This window comes from Aspergillus karnatakaensis, assembly GCF_047715665.1.
Source record: "Aspergillus karnatakaensis strain CBS 102800 unplaced genomic scaffold BJY04scaffold_44, whole genome shotgun sequence".
Lineage (NCBI taxonomy): Eukaryota > Fungi > Ascomycota > Eurotiomycetes > Eurotiales > Aspergillaceae > Aspergillus > Aspergillus karnatakaensis.
In genome coordinates, this window is record NW_027395756.1 from 198,153 (window position 1) to 215,044 (window position 16,892).

General features: G+C 51.1%; 9 protein-coding genes across 9 annotated transcripts; 5 read left to right on the plus strand and 4 right to left on the minus strand.

Moving 5' to 3' along the window:
• Positions 1–39: 39 nt before the first annotated feature.
• On the plus strand, positions 40–1,057 carry BJY04DRAFT_109337 (PRKRIP1 family protein). Its single transcript, XM_073708102.1, has 2 exons — positions 40–58; positions 109–1,057. Exon 2 carries the CDS (start codon positions 340–342, stop codon positions 940–942), a length of 603 nt encoding a protein of 200 aa, XP_073568480.1. The 5' UTR covers positions 40–58; positions 109–339; the 3' UTR covers positions 943–1,057.
• BJY04DRAFT_109340 (chaperonin-containing T-complex subunit CCT3) lies at positions 1,007–3,114 on the minus strand. The gene is made up of 6 exons (XM_073708103.1): positions 2,925–3,114; positions 2,805–2,871; positions 2,544–2,752; positions 1,899–2,489; positions 1,212–1,849; positions 1,007–1,161 (listed from the first exon to the last, which is right to left on the minus strand). The coding sequence occupies exons 1-6, from the start codon at positions 2,947–2,949 to the stop codon at positions 1,072–1,074; spliced, it is 1,620 nt and encodes a 539-aa protein (XP_073568481.1). The 5' UTR covers positions 2,950–3,114; the 3' UTR covers positions 1,007–1,071.
• A 172-nt stretch (positions 3,115–3,286) lies between these two features.
• Positions 3,287–4,901, minus strand: BJY04DRAFT_195367 (uncharacterized protein). Its single transcript, XM_073712201.1, has 2 exons — positions 4,879–4,901; positions 3,287–4,823 (listed from the first exon to the last, which is right to left on the minus strand). Exon 2 carries the CDS (start codon positions 4,432–4,434, stop codon positions 3,556–3,558), a length of 879 nt encoding a protein of 292 aa, XP_073568482.1. The 5' UTR covers positions 4,435–4,823; positions 4,879–4,901; the 3' UTR covers positions 3,287–3,555.
• BJY04DRAFT_109351 (putative Zn-dependent hydrolase/oxidoreductase family protein) lies at positions 4,609–6,470 on the minus strand. The gene is made up of 6 exons (XM_073708104.1): positions 6,165–6,470; positions 6,068–6,109; positions 5,377–6,012; positions 4,879–5,312; positions 4,740–4,830; positions 4,609–4,636 (listed from the first exon to the last, which is right to left on the minus strand). The coding sequence occupies exons 1-4, from the start codon at positions 6,386–6,388 to the stop codon at positions 4,934–4,936; spliced, it is 1,281 nt and encodes a 426-aa protein (XP_073568483.1). The 5' UTR covers positions 6,389–6,470; the 3' UTR covers positions 4,609–4,636; positions 4,740–4,830; positions 4,879–4,933.
• Positions 6,471–6,888: 418 nt separating this feature from the next.
• Positions 6,889–8,716, plus strand: BJY04DRAFT_195374 (bifunctional AAA family ATPase chaperone/translocase BCS1). The gene is made up of 2 exons (XM_073712202.1): positions 6,889–7,212; positions 7,281–8,716. Exons 1-2 carry the CDS (start codon positions 7,054–7,056, stop codon positions 8,631–8,633), a joined length of 1,512 nt encoding a protein of 503 aa, XP_073568484.1. The 5' UTR covers positions 6,889–7,053; the 3' UTR covers positions 8,634–8,716.
• An 826-nt stretch (positions 8,717–9,542) lies between these two features.
• BJY04DRAFT_229703 (uncharacterized protein) lies at positions 9,543–11,818 on the plus strand (the record flags this gene model as incomplete). Its single annotated transcript, XM_073719123.1, has 2 exons — positions 9,543–10,276; positions 10,323–11,818. The coding sequence occupies 2 exons, from the start codon at positions 9,543–9,545 to the stop codon at positions 11,638–11,640; spliced, it is 2,052 nt and encodes a 683-aa protein (XP_073568485.1). The 3' UTR covers positions 11,641–11,818.
• Positions 11,819–11,881: 63 nt separating this feature from the next.
• Positions 11,882–12,862, plus strand: BJY04DRAFT_195378 (class I SAM-dependent methyltransferase). The gene has a single exon (XM_073712203.1). The coding sequence runs from the start codon at positions 12,034–12,036 to the stop codon at positions 12,820–12,822; it is 789 nt and encodes a 262-aa protein (XP_073568486.1). The 5' UTR covers positions 11,882–12,033; the 3' UTR covers positions 12,823–12,862.
• On the minus strand, positions 12,863–15,522 carry BJY04DRAFT_195380 (putative poly(ADP)-ribose polymerase PARP). Its single transcript, XM_073712204.1, has 5 exons — positions 15,007–15,522; positions 14,618–14,950; positions 13,735–14,568; positions 13,605–13,687; positions 12,863–13,559 (listed from the first exon to the last, which is right to left on the minus strand). Exons 1-5 carry the CDS (start codon positions 15,278–15,280, stop codon positions 12,984–12,986), a joined length of 2,100 nt encoding a protein of 699 aa, XP_073568487.1. The 5' UTR covers positions 15,281–15,522; the 3' UTR covers positions 12,863–12,983.
• A 1-nt stretch (position 15,523) lies between these two features.
• BJY04DRAFT_195383 (uncharacterized protein) lies at positions 15,524–16,827 on the plus strand. Its single transcript, XM_073712205.1, has one exon. The coding sequence runs from the start codon at positions 15,941–15,943 to the stop codon at positions 16,460–16,462; it is 522 nt and encodes a 173-aa protein (XP_073568488.1). The 5' UTR covers positions 15,524–15,940; the 3' UTR covers positions 16,463–16,827.
• The last annotated feature ends 65 nt before the right edge of the window (positions 16,828–16,892 follow it).

Genomic DNA, 16,892 nt, shown 5'->3' on the forward strand with positions numbered 1-16,892 from the left:
GGGCTGGACAGTGCTGGGGCTTGCTTATCTACAGCGTACGCCGATTCTACGGTAGTAGGTTGGTGAAGATCCATTGACCCACACAAGGAGCCTGCTTAAGCCTTAGAGAACATTTTTGCTTCCTTTCGCTCCCATCGTCATTAATCCGCCGCAACAACACTTCAACCCTACATCAACTGCACCGCTTTAGCTTGAAGTTTGATTCTGTTGTTTGGTACACCGGATCCCGAGCACTTCTCAGACTTTCCGCCTCGGCGCAACCGCTCCCACCTGCCTAACTCTCGTTCTACCTATCCGGCCGAAAAGCATACCTTAGCCTACCACAACAACACATCCAGCATGTCCGAACCAGGCCCCTCCTCAATCCCAACAAGTGCCGACCCGCGCAGTCAGCGCCCAACAAAGCGTCGCGCCGTTACCCCCCACGGCGACCAAGCTACCGCAATCTCCTCGCTCTTCAAAGACCCCAGCAAAGAAATAAGACTCCCTAACGCCTCGCAACATCGCACCGCGTCAAACCTCCCGGCGCCGCCTGAGATCGTCGCGAACGTCCAGGGATCCTCCGCTGGTGCGGGATCTGGCGAATTCCACGTTTACAAGGCGAGTCGGCGACGCGAGTATGAGCGGTTACGGCTGATGCAGGATGAGGTCGACCGGGAGAAGGATGAGGTTGAGTGGCAGAAGAAACAGGAAGAGGTGAGGAGGAAAGATGAGGAGAAGACGGAGAAAAATCGGAAGAGGAGGGAGAAGAGGAATAAAGCGAAGGCGGGGAAGAAGGGGGGTGATGCTAAGAGTAATGGGAGTGCTCCTACGAAGGGACCGGATACAATGGATGTCACAGCTGAGGGAAAGGGTACTGCCAGCGGGTCTGGGGGAGGTTATGAGGGAGAGCAAGTGGAGGCGGCGGAGGAAACTCTTGGTGTTATCATTCATGATGATTGAGGTTCTCTAGTTCTAGGACGAGCGATGTACAGTATAAGATACCCAGTATAATTTTAACTTAGGATAGTCATACAAATCGGAAGAGATTTGTGGCATTATGTACGCATTTTTATTCCGTGACCATGTCGTCTATTCTTCACCACCACCGCTGGGCGCACCCGCCTGTTGGGCAGTCTTACCACTGCAGATATCATCAACACGAAGAAGCAGGCATGCCGACTGTTGTACTGTTAGCTGGCGGTATAGACGAAGTTAGATTGATATCTTACCTCGACAGCAGTCTTGATACTCTGTAGCTTGACTGCTTCTGGCTCCCAAACGCCATACTCCTTCATGTCAACTAGAGCGCCCGAGTCACCGTCAAGACCGAATGTGTGGTGTCCTTCAGCGTGCTTAGCCCTCATGCGGGTGAGGACCCGGATAGGACTGGCTCCGGCGTTCTGTGCAAGCGTGCGGGGAATGACCTCCATGGCATCGGCCACGGCCTTGTACGGCCACTGTTGGACACCTTCAATGGACTTGGCCAATTTGCTGAGCTTGACTGAAACGGCCATCTCGATAGCACCACCACCGGGGCAGAGGCGTGGGTGGAAGATGACATTGCGAGCGACGGACATGGCATCCTGGAGGTTGCGCTCGATCTCGTTGATAATGTCCTTGGAGGGACCGCGGAGAAGGATCGTGCAAGCCTTGGGGTTTTCGCACTTTCTAAGGAAAGTGAAGTACTCATCACCAATCTTCTCGATCTCGAAGAGACCACACCCGGTTCCGACATCGGATTCTTGGAGGTCGTCCACACGGTTGACGATCGTGGCACCGGTAGCCCTGGCAATACGGTTGTTGTCAGTCTTCCTCACTCGACGAAGAGCTGTGACATTGGCCTTCATCAAGAAGTGCTGTGCAAGATCTAAAAACAATGTTAGCGAAATGTATCACCGGTGAACGCAGCCACTTACCAGAGACACCCTTCTCCGTGATAACAACGTCGGGCTTCAATGCCAAGATAGCATCACACATGTGCTTGACCTGTTCCTCCTCAATCTGCAAAATACGGTTCCAGTCGTCCTCCTTGGAGATCTCAATGTTGGTTTGTGATTCACCCTTCTTGTATTCCAATGGGCAGTCCAGCAAGATGACCCTGGGGTTTTCGATCCTCCTTCGCATCTTAGGATGCGTAATGTCTTTGTTGACCATCACACCATCAATGACCTCGCTGTCCTCAATCTGACCTCCGGGAATCTTCTCAATACGGGCATATCGCTTGATGTCGACCTCCCTCTTGCCACCGCCAGCATCAAATGACACAGTGCGGACGGCTCGTAGCGCAAGATCGCACATCAGATCCGACCATCTCGAAACAAACTTTGTGCCAATGGACGACTTGATCAGAGTGTACATCGCCTTATCATCGTCAATATCCACGGGTAGCGAGACCTCCTCAATGATTGCAAGTGCATCTGCCAGGGCGCGCTTGAAGGCTGAAATAATAACGACGGGGTGGATGTTACGTTCGAGCTGGGGGAGGGCCTGTGCAAGCATTTCACCGGCTACAAAGGTCAGTATCACCCACACGACCTATAAGCCGCAACGAGAAATCATACCGAGAATGATAACGGTTGTCGTTCCATCTCCGACCTCCTCGTCCTGTGTACGGCTGAGTTCGATCATGCTCTTAGCGGCGGGGTGCGACACTTCGATTTCTCTGAGGATAGCATGTCCATCGTTGGTAAGGACGATACCGCCCATGGGATCCAGCAGCATCTTCAGCATAGCCTTGGGGCCCAGACATGACCGAATGATATCCGCAACTCTGAGGAGGAAGTATTAGATTGAAGCGGGGTGGCAGCTGAACGAGCACGTACGTCTTCGCAGCGGTAATATTCGACAACTGAGCTTTACGACCGACCTGTCTCTCACCAGCATTGGTGTCTGAGTGTATTAGCTTTCTGCAGTCGGGGGGACAACTTTCTTTAGGAACGTACTCATTACCACCACCGGAGCCTGCATCTTGACGGTGTCTGCGGGCTTTCAACGGGAACAGGGGAGAACAAAGTATAGAGCAGCGATAGCAGCCTCGAATTAGTCGAGCGGGGAAAATATACGCTCAGACCGGCCGCAAGTTGAGAAAAGAGATCTGGAGTTGTTGTGCCCGCCTTGACCTCAAATTTCCGGCGCTCTCGAAGTGGGATTGCGGACTGGAAGCCTGAGCTCACCGCCACTAGCCTAACTTTAGACTAGCGTATTTAACCCCTGTTCTTTGCTGCCTCAGGAATTAAGTGGACTTCTTCTCTACTTCGATCTGGTCATGTAGCTTCAATAATCGTTCCGAGTTCTTATTCAGATAGTCTCTACATACAACAGCTCGATCATGCTTATCCGGTTGCTACATCATAACCTCATATGACGACCAAAATGCCAAAGAAACAAAAACACCGACTGGGACATCAACTGAGATATTGGCAGAGACATCAACCGGGATATTGACCAGGATATCAACTAGGACTTACTAGGACATCGATTGGAGCATCTATCAGGACATCAGTCAGGACAGATGTGCAGCATACCACGGACCTAGCAGTCCCGGGGATGCGGCTCTGATTAAGCATGACTGAGTCACTTCTTGAGGAACTCTTTGACTCGCATCATCTTCGAGCGTATATGGTTGCGCGCTGCCGATATGAGGGATGATCCGTTGCGAGAATGTCGAGGAACCTCTCGCTGGTAATCGCCTCGACCAGGTTCAGCTTCATTCACGTAGTATGGTCCAGAACACCTCAACGCCCTGTATCGCTCGTAGGACGATCCGTGGCACTCACAACGGGTAATTGAGCCATTCCTTGCGTGCACAGCATCTGCCTCAACCTCCAACTTCATCCTATGGCTCCTTCCATAGCCCCTGATGTTCTCCATGCCAACAGTACCGCTCTTTGAAGTCATACCCAGGACCCTGTCCCTCCCATGATACGAAACAGGAACCCAAACCCGCTGCACCGGACACCAGGTCATGTTCTGCGGGCACCCGAAGCTCAGACCATACTCTTCCATCTTTTGCTGGAGTACCTTTTCTCCCTTCTCCATTTCTCTCTTCAGCTCATCCTGCACCTTTCTCGCCTCATCAAGCTCCGCAATTGCCTCCAAGAACCATTGCTCTGCGTCGTGCTTCTCAGATTCCTTCATTCTGACTTGATTTGCCCTCTCAGCTCGGCGGTTGAGGAACTGACGCTGCTCCGCCTGTAGACGGCTGAGTGTCTCAGAATGGATCTCGCGCATGTTGTTCTGCAGATAAATGGGGAGTTTCGCGAGCGCGGCTTCGTTGAGTTCGTAGACAACTTCCTCTTCATCTACCATAGCATGGCCATTGCCTTTCTTTGTACGGCGCCTAAGTCGATGCTCTTGATGTTTGCGACTTGTAAATCCCGTGGAGGAGTTAGGGCCGGCCAAGGGCTTTTCTTTGCGAGGTAGTAAGGTGGGAGTTTGAGTTTTGGGCGCCATGATCGTCTAGATGTGCATATGAGAATGGAGGGAGATGACGGGAATGTCAATAAATTGTTGAGAGTAGCGTAGACTTGCTAAGCGAAGAGTATTTGTAGGGAATAATGACTTTGGGATCGAGAAGAGGAGTTGGGGGATCGAGGATCAGGAGAGAAACTGGTCGAGTACCATCACTCTTGTAGTAAAATTTTGTATCAACATCCTGTGATCCGTGAACAAATGAAACTCATACAAAGAGCAGGTGCGAACTGTTGATTGGCCTAGTCATTCACTAGAGGGAAGAAAAGAGCACTCTGCTTGCTCACCTGAGATTGTGGTTAACCACTTTCACTCTGCAGGCCCTGTAAAACAGTGGATACATGCAAACAGGTAAAACCAAGATAGGGTATCTAATAACTTTCAGGCGTTACTAATATACATAATCGTCGCTCAAAGGGGAGATACCAAAGTATATGCAACCCACCCAGCAGCACTCATTGACTGTTGTCATGCTTCGAGTTTAGAACTCCCGGCTCTCGCCAATATCACAAATATCAAAAACTCCAGTCTCGGGAATTTCATGCTTCTTCAGTGCTTCTTTGAGCTTCCTAGGAGGCTCCAAAACGTCCTCCTCCGTCAACACCCAGGTACCCCAATGCATACCCAGCGCTTTCCTGCATTTGGTATCTTGGAATATCTCAACAGCATCGTGAGGATCTGAGTGGATAGGGCTCATGAAGAAACGCGGGTCGTACGCGCCGATGGGAATCAGGCCGAGGTCAAAGGGGCCGCGATATTGACCTACTTCTTTGAAGGCAGGGCACGAAGGGAAGTTGTATTCAGGGCCGTGGTCGTCGACGCCTGCTGGGAGTTCTGGTACCGTTCTATAACCGGTGTCTCTGAATAAGTGCAGTGGTCAGATATAGCAGGGCTGAATGAAAGATATGCGCGATAGGAGCTTACCCTGCAAAGTAGACCTTGCGACCTCCAGATTCAACATACCATGATGCCCAAAGAGTTTTGCAACGGTCGAATGGTGTCCTAGCGCTGAAATGCTGGCAAGGCAGGCAGCCAATTCGAGCCTTGATATCCGCCAATTTTGCACTGGCGTCTTGATCCGTCTTCTCAACCTGTGTTTCGGATTGTGCCGGGGAAAGTAGGACGTCGCGTTCATCCCACCAATCGAGTTCCGTCGCATTTACTATCCCGTTGTCGTCGAACCATGACTTGTTACCCAGAGGAACAAAGAAATGGCAATTTGGGTGTCGCTTGTGGATGTCCTGCACAGTTGGAAGAGACAGATGGTCATAGTGATTGTGGGAAATGACGACCGCATCGATGATAGGTATATCCTTAATCTCGCAGGGCGGCTCGGTATAACGCTTTGGTCCTAGCCATGATATCGGGGAGCAGCGGTCCTCAAATACAGGGTCAAACAACACGCGAAGTCCACCTGGAAACTCAACGTAATAGCAAGCATGGCCTAACCATGTCGCGCGCAAAGCGGGCGTTTCTCGGCTCGCCAAGAACACTGGCTTTTGTATAGGAACTGTAGGGGGAGTGGTATCGGGTCGATTGCCTTTGCCAGAAACCATGCGCCTTGTGTTCTGTCAGAATGACTGAACTCTGCTTGATCAAAGGTAGTAGTACTCACCACAGCATTTTCATTTGTTTGTCGAACGGTGCAATCCACGAGCTAGAGCAATCTGGTCAGTTCGAAGCGCAAGGTAATGAACAGACTATTAGCATACTCCCAAGGATTTTCGAAGCCATTCTGGGCGTGATGCGCTTTCTTGCTCGCATTGTCTGGAACTGCGGAAACGGGAGAAGCGGACAAGGTCAGGGCATAGACGGCAGTCGCGGTAGAGGATGCCATTCTGAAGTTCGAAGCAGTAAAGGCCCGGGGGTAAGATGGTTTTCTGCTATACGAGCGGAATATATACCAGCTTCTCAAGAATGATCGCATGGTGGTCATTGGGCGGGAATAGCCGTCTTAAGTAACAGGGACGAAGCAGAAGACCAAGGGTCTGCGCAAAAAGAAAGCCCAGCTAAATCCGAGCTGAGGGCAGTCTGACACTAGGTATCCTGCAAGAGGGGTAACTATAGGGCGCTGTAGGTTCCAGAGCTTACGCTTTGAGATTAGGCGTATATCCTCTTGAAAGCGTGGTGCAGTAGTCTGGGCGACCTCACTGTGTCCAGCATGAAACTGATAGAAACTGACATTATCGTCGCGGGCTTTTTTTACCCCAGCTGGCTGGAAGCATTTCCGTCTTAGCCAAAGAATGGCTGAGAAGAGCCACAGTTATGGCCGGTATCTCCGGTCCCTAACGCCATACTTCAGCTTACTTCAGGCGTGCAGTGAGACCGAGTCGGCCTTCTCAATTCGTCCGAGTGACTATTCGGGCTCATATTATTCCACATCACTCATGTAATAATGCGACTCTGTAGGATTCCGCAAGGGTCGGTTAGGTATCTACTTACTCCAGTCTCCGTACCTAAATTTGTCGTTCTCACGCATGGATGTAGATCGGCCCGAATTAGCGCCGAGGCTCCGGGCGACACCCGTGTTTCCCATTCGGGTTCTTCTCTGAACTGCCCTGCCTCGGAGCTAAATTCAATTGATCGAATGATTCTACTTTCATGAGCGGTATCGACCTACCTGGACCAACGTCTCCAGGGCCGCTCTCCCCTGGAGATGCGGTAGTTCAGCAGAGAAAGGACGCTATTCAGGCTACGACGGCCCCAACAGGGGATGGAGGACTGTTCTCCCAGCTCGCCAGCAACCCTTTTTTCACAGCGGTAAGAGCAGCTAGTTCTTGGCGTTTGTGTACCGACATAGGACATGTTTTGACACAATCATTTCTTAGGGCTTCGGTCTCGCAGGATTAACGGTCGGCGCCAGATTTGCGCAACAAGGCCTTCGCCATGGTGTGGATTTCATCCGGCGGCGGATGCTCGTCGAAGTCGAAATCACCCACAAGGACGATTCATACAAATGGTTCCTCAACTGGATGAGGGTCTATCAACAAGGGCAGCTCTACGAGGCTCAGTCCGCAGCCAGCAGGTCTGGCTTTGTCGACTCGCTTCTTCGAAAACTTACTCCCTCGATGCGACACTTTTCGATGGAAACCAAAACGGTCACACATTCAAATGGCGCCATAAACACACACTTCGCGATGGTACCGGGGCTTGGGCGACATGTCTTACGCTATAATAATGCGTTTATCTTTGTCAATCGACAGCGCGAATCTAGGGCGCAGGAACAGCAGACCGGTCGCCCATGGGAGACGATGACGTTGACCACACTTTACTCCCAACGCCATGTCTTCCAGGAAATGTTTACGGAAGCCCATGCTTATGTCGAAAAGATCTACGAAGGGAAAACTTCAATTCTTCGAGCGGATGTTGCAAGATGGGAACCCCTCGGGAACCCGCGACGCAAACGTCCTCTAGACTCGGTAATCCTGGATAAGGGTGTGAAGGAGCGCATTGTGGACGACGTCAAAGATTTCCTGTCCAGCGAGAAGTGGTACTATGACCGAGGGATTCCCTACCGCCGGGGGTATCTTCTGTATGGTCCGCCAGGCACGGGCAAAAGCTCTTTCATACAGGCTGTGGCTGGAGAATTAAACTATAACATTGCCTTACTAAATCTGAGCGAACGAGGGCTTACTGACGATCGACTAAATCGACTATTGACCGTGGTACCGAAACGGACGATTGTTCTTCTGGAAGATGTGGATGCCGCCTTCGCAAACCGCCGTGTTCAAAGCGACGAGGATGGATACCAAGGTGCAAATGTGACCTTCTCCGGCTTACTGAACGCTCTGGATGGAGTTGCGAGTGCGGAGGAGCGCATCATCTTTCTGACGACTAACCACGTAGATCGTCTCGATGAGGCTTTAGTACGTCCGGGGCGGGTAGACATGACGGTGCGTATTGGCGAAATCACTCGCTATCAAGTTGGCTCTCTTTGGGATCGTTTCTACGGTGACTTGGATACGACTAGGTCTTCTCGGCAAGCCTTCTTAAACCGGCTTCAGGAACTAGGCCTTATTGAGGATGAGAACGGTCATAAGGCCGATCGATCGACCAGCACAAGTGCGGCTGCCCTACAGGGCTTATTTTTGTATAACAAGGACAACATGGAGGGGGCCATTGCGATGGCTGAAGGGCTTACTTACCGGCTTCGTGACCATGCCGTTGATGGTGAAAACTAAGTCACCACATATGTATATTATGTGTCACGATAGATTGTATAATTAAAACAAAATGCCGTGCACAACGGCTTCAGGTGCAAGGCTGCCTTCATCTTGCTTGCAGCTAGCTGTTGACGCTCAGCCGATACCACTTTGGTCAACTCCTCCATCCTCCTCAGCCTTCCGCCATCGCACCTCTTGTCTATCTCTCACGATCTCAACAAATCACAAGAGTTCGCTGGATCCATTGCCTTGCCATTGGAAGGGTTCTGCTAACGAAGGATGCATCACTGGCTGAGTCTGGGCCAATCCAACCCTCCAGGTCTTCAGCTAAGCACACTCCCCAACAGGTAGATGGCCCGTTGCATGGTACGTGATCCTCCAGAACCCCAGCGCTTGGGCAACAGCGAATCAGAATTGCTAGTTAACCGTGCTCTAAGCGCTTCGACTGCAGGACAGCCACCCGCTGTGATTAGACCGGCAGCCCTCCGACGGACCATCGAGATGTTCGCGTTAAGCGCCCGCGTGGGCTCTCAGGTCCAACCCGCAGACCAGATGTCCGTTCTTCACATCTGCAGGAGCCTCTCACGGTTCAGACCCTTAATCTCCGCCCAACTAACTTTGTGACGATTCAAGAGCCAAGATATGACGGGCGCGCACTTGTCAAATTCGGCCGGAGGTCGGGCCTCGTGCAAATTGAAGTTATGGTATATAGCGACGGCTGTGGGCCTTGTGCTTTTCGAAAGATGTTGCCCCAGGCCGGTTCCTATATTCCCTTCTGTTGCTCAATCCTGCACATTGACTCAATACCTAGGTCTATGAATCGCTGTGCAAGCTCCGTTGACCGGCTTTCAAAACACTCCTCACAGCGTACATTGTACCGAGCAGGACTCGTTTAGTTACCGCAAGCCCAGCAAGCCTGAGTGCAAGATGACCAGTTCTCAGTTTCAACTCTTTCCACCCCCTGCTCCGCAGGGAGTTCCGAAGAACCCCTTCCGCAAGGGACCTAGAAGACCCTCGATTGACGCCCAGTCGATAGCTTCTACGGCGCTGGAAGACCCCAAAGACAAGGCTGCTGAAGCAAAGGCTGTGATTTTTCAGGTCGTCGAGCCGCATAGCATAAAACCTCCGCCAGCAGCACACGTCCCTCCTCTACCGCCGCGCTCTTTCACGCCCGAGCTGAGGCCATCCACGTCGTCAGAGTCATTGTACAGCTCCAGCCCACAGGTCGAGAGAAGAGCATTCCCCGCAACCGAAGGCACCCAGTCAAATACCTCAACCGACAGGAATGGTGGAGGGCTTCATCTTTCTCAAATCCCCCCTCCACCCTCTGTCTCTCCGATCATTCCCTTGAAATCGATCTTTCCCCAGTTCAACCCCAATGCACCGCCTAGCCAGCCGCAACACAATCGCGCAGGCTCAAGCAACTTCTCACGACCTCGCAGACCTACGGGCCTCAAACTCAACATCACACCGGCGCCAGAGATTGATCGGGCACTCGGACCGAAAACGGTGCCAGCAGATGTTCATGACTTCCCCGCTGGCGTACTCTCTCCCGTCGAAATTCAGTATTCATCAGCCGAACAGCTTAGAATTCTGTGGGAGGCTGCAAATGGGCAAAGAGCTGATGACATTCCAGGGCCTTTCAACCTCCGACTGGAACGGTAAGACCCTATCCAGTAACTGTTGGAACAAGCTGACCTGTGATAGTCTCGAACCCGCAACATTCGTCTTCGGCGACCCAAACTCGCCGTTCTACACGATGCAAACTTTCTCAACAAACGAAGTATCAATCACAAGAGGGAACCCCTCCGTTCCTAACAGCAGCATACCCATCATGATGCTTCAACTCGAAGACCGCCGGCGTCGTGAGCCCCCAAATGACGGCCTAGTCTCTCACCTCTTCTCTCGATTGGCAGCTATGCTCGCAATCGATCAGGCAACAGAACTATCTCGTCTGCACCAACTATCTCCTCCTGATGCTGCTGAGGTCGAAGCAAACGCTTTGAAAAAGGCAGCCGCGCTAGAATCCCGCAAACTATCTTGGAGCCCGATTAAGCGCGTTTATGAATTGCGCCATCCATCGTTGACCAGGCAATACCAGAGTCAGGAAATCAAGCCAGCAACGCCACCGGCTTTGGTTGGTGCGGCTGGGGCAGTTCTCTCCCCTGCCTTGCCTCAGAAGAGTGGTGCACTACATATTAGCGTTTCGACGCCAAACGAGAGTCAAGGTCAAGGCCGAGGGCAGAGTAGTGCACCCACCATCCTCGTCACAGCGCCGCTACCAAACATCCCTGCCGATGTTGCTGCCGTAGCATCGCCCCGTACATCTACACTTCCTCTATCCGGATCCGAGTCGGAATCCGACGAGACTCTTGCCTCCCTTGACCTTCGCACAATGACACTCTCGATCTCAGCGTCTGCAATCACCAACGCCATTCCATCCTTGTACGCCATTGACTCCATCGTCGCCGCTATACTCGCCGTCGCGGTCTCTGATGTCTATACGAACCCTGTCTTGGGAGACTTATCTATATACGACCCCACAAAGACAGAAACGCGGCTACCAACCCCACCACAACCTGCACACACAAATACCCCGTCTAACCGCCCTAAACTCTTTGCAACCCTCGCCGAACGCGACGACCTAGACCCTCCTACCCCCGCCCTCGACATCCCCACACAACCACAAACCCAAATCCTGAAGACCAACCGTAAATGGTGGTCCGCATTCCGCTCAAAACTCAGTCACATCCAATCCAGCCGACGCCAAAGAGCCAGGGCGAAATTAAGATCGCCCACCAGCCCTGTTGTCGAAGAAATCGACTTGGAAAAGTATGGTATCAGATCTTCGCCCGTAACAAAGGCAGATAAGAAAGATGAGGAACTGCCCGGTCTTGCAAGGGGCATCATCAAGCTCATCGGCTGGGGCTTCAAGCTTATGTTCTGGGCGCTGACGGTAGCGTTCAAGCTTCTGAGCTGGATTCTAGGCCTCATTTTCAAGGCTGTAACGGGCGAGAAGGCTTGATGCTTTCTAGATAACTTATTATCGGTTTCTTGCTTTTATATTAGGTGGGGAGTCTGGGTACAGGCTTAATGATAATTATGGGTGCACGGGCGACGATTATACGTATATACCTTGGTTTTTTAGTCTATACTCGGAGTAATTGTATATAGTTCTGATTCAATTACCCAATCTTTTCCCGCAGAAGTCGGGTCGCTAGTGATTGTTTGAGTCATACTTGGTTGATAATACGCATACGTGTGTCAAATTAAGTACTTAACCCATTCGAGTCGCCGACTTTGTCTCCCTCGGCTAAATTAGAGATCCTACATATATATAGCACCAGACTTAGAGTACTAGACAAACTAAATTCACTTTACATACAACCGATCAAACTCTCCTGTTCTTACTATCAGAATGTCCTCCAAGCCCCAACCCTCAACAGCGGCTCTCGATTCCGTAAAATCCAACATCCAAAAAGCCTACGACGCCATCTCGCAGAAATATTCAGAATGGACGGTGACTCAACACCCAACGAGAGAGAAGTACCTCAATATTCTTCTCTCTCACCTGACTTCCTTGCCCACCATCTCCACCTCAAAACAAAATCCAGAAGGTGAAGGTGACAAGGAACATGGGGAGGAGAGAACGGCCCTCGAAGTCGGCTGCGGCACGGGCACACCAACCCTCTCGGCCTTGGCATCATCGGGACTCTTTGAAAAGGTTATCGGGAATGATATCTCGAGTACGAATATCCAAACTGCTTCGAGAGTTTTGTCTTCCTTTGACAGTGTCTCGTTCCGAGAGGGCGACATGATGGCTCTGTCTTTCGAGCCACAATCACTCACAGCTGTGGTGGGCATGTACTCCCTGATACATCTTCCTCGGGAGGAGCAAGTTACTTTTCTCGAAAGAGTGTATACGTGGCTCAAACCAGGTGGATACCTGCTTGCAAATTTCGGGGCTGTTGAATCTGAAGGTAATTACAGCAAGGGATGGCTTGGGGGCGAGGAGGGGGAGATGTTTTGGAGTTCGTGGGGTGAGGAAGGGACTTGCTGCCACCTGGAGAGGATTGGATTTGAGTTGGTCGTTAGGGAGGTCTGGGTGGATCTGGAGGACGGTGCGGATGGGAATGAGGACGAGAGCACGGAGGTGCGCTTTTTGTGGGTTCTGGCGAGAAAGAAGAGGACGGAGATAGGGAGTTGAATGGAATGTCGTATGCTAGGCTAATAAAAGATATATAAGAACATTATCAAATCCCTGATTTGACCGAAGTGAAGTGATAGGCTCGAACCGAACCATTAGAATACTTAGTAGTGTTTTTTGCGCCAGGTCTGAAGATGTAAAATGGCACGAGCGAAGCAAGATCACCGCATGTCAACGAAAAACAAGTATCTCAACCTGATCTGTGCAACATCGTACACGATGTACTCGTTGTACTGAAGCCCTGCCTTGTTGCCGGGATGCTGCGCTGGTCCAGAAGCCGCATCAGGCATCTGTATACCTTGCAGGTCTGGATGGACACAACCCGCATCTTTCCACCCACCAGGAATAGTGCGGCCCTTGCCCAGCGTCGCAATCTTGCCTTCCTTCTTCGCATTGTCTCCAGCATGGTAATCGGAATTATACAGCTCGTATAGAGGATCACCAAGCTCAACATCACCGAGCAGCAGCAGACCTTTATTACCACTGTTCCACGAGTTACAGTAATTCGCAGACTTCGAAGACATATCGGCAAAGTAAACACCCTTTCCGAACATGTAACCACTAACAGGGGCTTCCGGCGGTGCGATGCGGAGGCCCTGACTGAGAATACCACCATAGTTGGTACTGCGGGAGCCGTGCCACAGGAGCCGGCGGTCGCTATTCTTCATGCTAGCGTATGAAGACGATTTGAATCGATCAAACTCGCCCTGGCGCTCGATTCGGAAGATGTCGATTACCTGGAATATTTAGATCTAGTATGAAACAGCAGAAAAAGAACTAACCTTGTAACTCAAGTGGTGAGTAGATCCACGAGACTGCGTGAGATAGTTCTGGAGCTCCTGGAACTCGGTAGATGAATGTTCAACTATGTATGGTTAGTGTCGAATAGCATGCGGTGTATAAGGAACTTACGTGGAGTCATCTCTTGCATCCCGAGGCCCTGGTACTGGCGATCAATCGGATTCTCATCCTCTGCCTTGCTTGAGTCCTTCATAATGCTATTGGCAACCTCCATGTCGGTCAGGGTCTCCAACAACTCGACCTCCTTCTTAATATAGGCCTGATCATTCAGTACTGGGGGGCGATTTCGGCCAAAAACGTGCGGGATTGTGGTAAAGTAGCGGTTGCTCAGTTGCTCCATAGCAGTCTGTAGATTTACGCCGTACCTCGAAGCGGCTAAGCTTGGTGTGGTCGCGAGCTCTGACAGCTCTTTCAGTGTCTCAAACCCCGTCATCAGGGTCCTTTTACTTAGTTTACCGAGGGGCAACTTTTTAGCGTCGTAAGACATTTGGGCCATGGTCGAAAGGAAGTATTCTTGGTTGAAAATGAAGCTGACAAGGTTTCGAACAGCGGCTGGCAGTTTGCTCTCGATGGTCTTTGACGGCCCTTTTGAGAGCTTGCTGTCGACCTTTTCATCCTCATTATCGCTCTCTTCGTAGTTGCGCTCGATGAATGTGTACTTGTTGTTCTTCGGTGATTTCAACCGGTCTTTCCATGCAAGGCCGGATTTGTCCTTGAACTTCTTCTCAAAGAACATTTTGGCGCTGTCCAGGGTGCCATCGCCTAGATGTGCAGATTGACCGTTCTCTCCGACTCGACCCCAGCGGGTCCAGATTTGGTGCTTGCTGCCATCTTTGGAGGTTAGTAGTTGGACACGGTAGAATTTGTTGTTGTTGGCGGCTGCGACAGTTTGGTTCAGGGTAGCATCCCAGATGAGGCCTGATTCGTCAATGTACACCGTGGGCGCTGCTCCGAATGTTAGACTTGCTCAAGAAGCAAAGGAGAGTACTTTTACCTTGCCATTCAGCTCCGTTAGGGTAGTAGGCTTCATCAACCTCTACTTTCATCTTGTTCACCTTCTCTGAAGTCACCCTCTGCGCGTCCTCGACGACATTATCTGGAGTGTCCTCTTTCTTCGGCTTCTTGTTGGAATCATCATCTTTCGCGTCCAAGGCCGCCTTAGCGCTCCGCTTCTTCTCCGGCTTAGCCGACGCGCTATCAGTCTGATTGCCATTGGGCGCGGCAGTGAAGTGGTATGACTTTTCAGCTACCGGCTTCTTTGCCTTGTCGGAGTCGACCAGCCAGTCAATGGAGACTATCTCACAGTTTTTGGCAGAAGCTTGCTGGTCTGATGCGAGAAGTGTGAGTAATAAGTGTATGCAGGTGTGAGACTCCGTCACTCACACTTGGTGCCATTCTTCTCGACCTCCTTTTGGGTGGTGACCAGATGGGTACAGTCCGCCGTGACAGAGGAAACAAAAGTAGCACCATGACGCTCTACAATCGCTTTCAAGTCGGCTGCGGGTTGAGTATAACGTGTCAGCTCAGATCCTGCATGTAGAATATAGCTCCGGAGCTGGCTCCAGAAGAATACGTAAGGTGGGAAGGCACCTTGTTTGTAGCCGGGAAAAGTGCCGCTCACGGCGATAACGAGTTTTTTGAACGATCTGGGAGGCATTTTTCTGACGCAGTTGGCCTCAGTTGGACGGAAAAGGATAGAGAAATGGACGAGGAGAAGACATTAAGGGGAGAAACACAACTAATACGAGTCCCCGATGTGAGGCTGAGTGGTGGCGCGCTTGTTGGAGCCGGGAGGGGAATCCGCTGGAGAATAACAAACAAACAACGCTGTCCTAGGAACTCAAGGGTAGCTTTTGAGATGTTCAATAGCAAGAGTCAAGCAATTGGGATGATTGAAGCTTTAAAGAGCAGCGATTGAAGGAGATGGTGGCATACAATCATTACACTGGGCCTGAGGCTCCAGGCTTCCGCGCACCTGCCTAGCAGGCTAACAGCCAACTGTGGGACTGGCACAGGCACCAGGGCCCATCGGTTCACCACGCTCACCACCTGATCAAATGAAAGCCTGCAATCCCGATTGAGCTACGATTGAGCTTGGAGAAGACCCTGGGAAGGTTCTTTTGGCATTCTTCACCGTCTCTAGGTTCGCTCCGACCGGTCATCTGTTCCGTCCCTCAATCAGACAATTCGTTGCTGATAGGGGTCCGGTAAACAGTTTCTCAAGTAGTATCCTCAATTGTTTGTGGCAACAGAGGCAGTTCACTACGAATGTACTACCCAGGGCGCCTGCAAACATTGACAAGGCACATTAAGGTACATGAAGAAGCCGTCCTCAAACATTGAGACAGCAACCCTCGCGAATTGGTCCGGTTGTACTTCGGATATTGCTCCGTATTCTGGAAGGTCTTCAATAATAAAGGTCAAGAGCAATCGCAATCAAAACCTTGACCACGGTGGAAGAATGACCTCAACGGTGGGCCGAGACTCAACCACGTCCACTCGGAGAGAGCCGCCAGCCGCCTCGGAGGAAGGATTCGGGACCAGCGAGATTGGATGCTTTCGAGATGGGATAAGCGCCAGAATCAGAACAGGTTTGTTGACATCATTCTGTTCGATCAACAAGATAATATCAGGTTGTTTTGCGGAGAACGGCGGACACAGTGAGGCTAGACGCCTAGAACTCAGGCGGATATCCATCAAGCTGCAACGGCTAAACGAAACTCCTCCTGTCCAAAGTATGAGTCGCAGCTGCAGCTGCACTGCTGCAGCTCACCACCATCTTTCAAACAGATACCTTCGACTGACGGAACGGCTCGGACCCATGCATTGCCATGGATAACAACGGCCAGCATCTGAGATGGACCTGTAAATAGATACGGATAGATATCTTAACGATCAATCAGAAGACGGGAGACACGAAACTTGAAAGGTTGCCTGCAGCAGAACTAAGCGCCGAACAGTGTTTGCTTTATTTTTATGACTTTTGTTTTTGGGGTGTGAGCCGGAGGTGACCCATCACAGCGCCTTCAAGAGCATCAATTATTGAGCACAAAGACAAAGAAATTGGGATCCCCATCGTGGTCGAGGGCAGCGAATGGACGAGAAAAGTCCGACGCAAGGACGACACTGCAGGAGATCTGTAGCCTGTCAGTACAATGAACGAGTTGAGAGGAATAATATTATTTTGAAACATCCAGACCGAAGTGATCGTGAGTGGAATTTGAGATGGCACTAGACTAGCTTCTTCTTCAAGTCGGATGGAGTTGTTG

What these genes read in the sequence shown, in the direction of transcription:
- BJY04DRAFT_195380 (XM_073712204.1), bottom strand. Translation starts at nt 15,280, where the DNA reads ATGCCTCCCAGATCGTTCAAAAAACTCGTTATCGCCGTGAGCGGCACT. An exon ending in TAACGGAGCTGAATGGCAAG is followed by an intron (nt 14,569 to 14,617) that starts GTAAAAGTACTC and finishes CATTCGGAGCAG; the next exon opens with CGCCCACGGTGTACATTGAC. An exon ending in CTCACCACTTGAGTTACAAG is followed by an intron (nt 13,560 to 13,604) that starts GTTAGTTCTTTT and finishes TAAATATTCCAG; the next exon opens with GTAATCGACATCTTCCGAAT.
- BJY04DRAFT_195367 (XM_073712201.1), bottom strand. Translation starts at nt 4,434, where the DNA reads ATGGCGCCCAAAACTCAAACTCCCACCTTACTACCTCGCAAAGAAAAG.
- BJY04DRAFT_195378 (XM_073712203.1), top strand. Translation starts at nt 12,034, where the DNA reads ATGTCCTCCAAGCCCCAACCCTCAACAGCGGCTCTCGATTCCGTAAAA.
- BJY04DRAFT_109351 (XM_073708104.1), bottom strand. Translation starts at nt 6,388, where the DNA reads ATGACCACCATGCGATCATTCTTGAGAAGCTGGTATATATTCCGCTCG. An exon ending in GGCTTCGAAAATCCTTGGGA is followed by an intron (nt 6,110 to 6,164) that starts GTATGCTAATAG and finishes AGATTGCTCTAG; the next exon opens with CTCGTGGATTGCACCGTTCG. An exon ending in AAACAAATGAAAATGCTGTG is followed by an intron (nt 6,013 to 6,067) that starts GTGAGTACTACT and finishes ACAGAACACAAG; the next exon opens with GCGCATGGTTTCTGGCAAAG.
- BJY04DRAFT_109340 (XM_073708103.1), bottom strand. Translation starts at nt 2,949, where the DNA reads ATGCAGGCTCCGGTGGTGGTAATGA. An exon ending in CACGGAGAAGGGTGTCTCTG is followed by an intron (nt 1,850 to 1,898) that starts GTAAGTGGCTGC and finishes CATTGTTTTTAG; the next exon opens with ATCTTGCACAGCACTTCTTG. An exon ending in GTATCAAGACTGCTGTCGAG is followed by an intron (nt 1,162 to 1,211) that starts GTAAGATATCAA and finishes ACAGTACAACAG; the next exon opens with TCGGCATGCCTGCTTCTTCG.
- BJY04DRAFT_109337 (XM_073708102.1), top strand. Translation starts at nt 340, where the DNA reads ATGTCCGAACCAGGCCCCTCCTCAATCCCAACAAGTGCCGACCCGCGC.
- BJY04DRAFT_195383 (XM_073712205.1), top strand. Translation starts at nt 15,941, where the DNA reads ATGAAGAAGCCGTCCTCAAACATTGAGACAGCAACCCTCGCGAATTGG.
- BJY04DRAFT_195374 (XM_073712202.1), top strand. Translation starts at nt 7,054, where the DNA reads ATGAGCGGTATCGACCTACCTGGACCAACGTCTCCAGGGCCGCTCTCC. An exon ending in GCAACCCTTTTTTCACAGCG is followed by an intron (nt 7,213 to 7,280) that starts GTAAGAGCAGCT and finishes ATCATTTCTTAG; the next exon opens with GGCTTCGGTCTCGCAGGATT.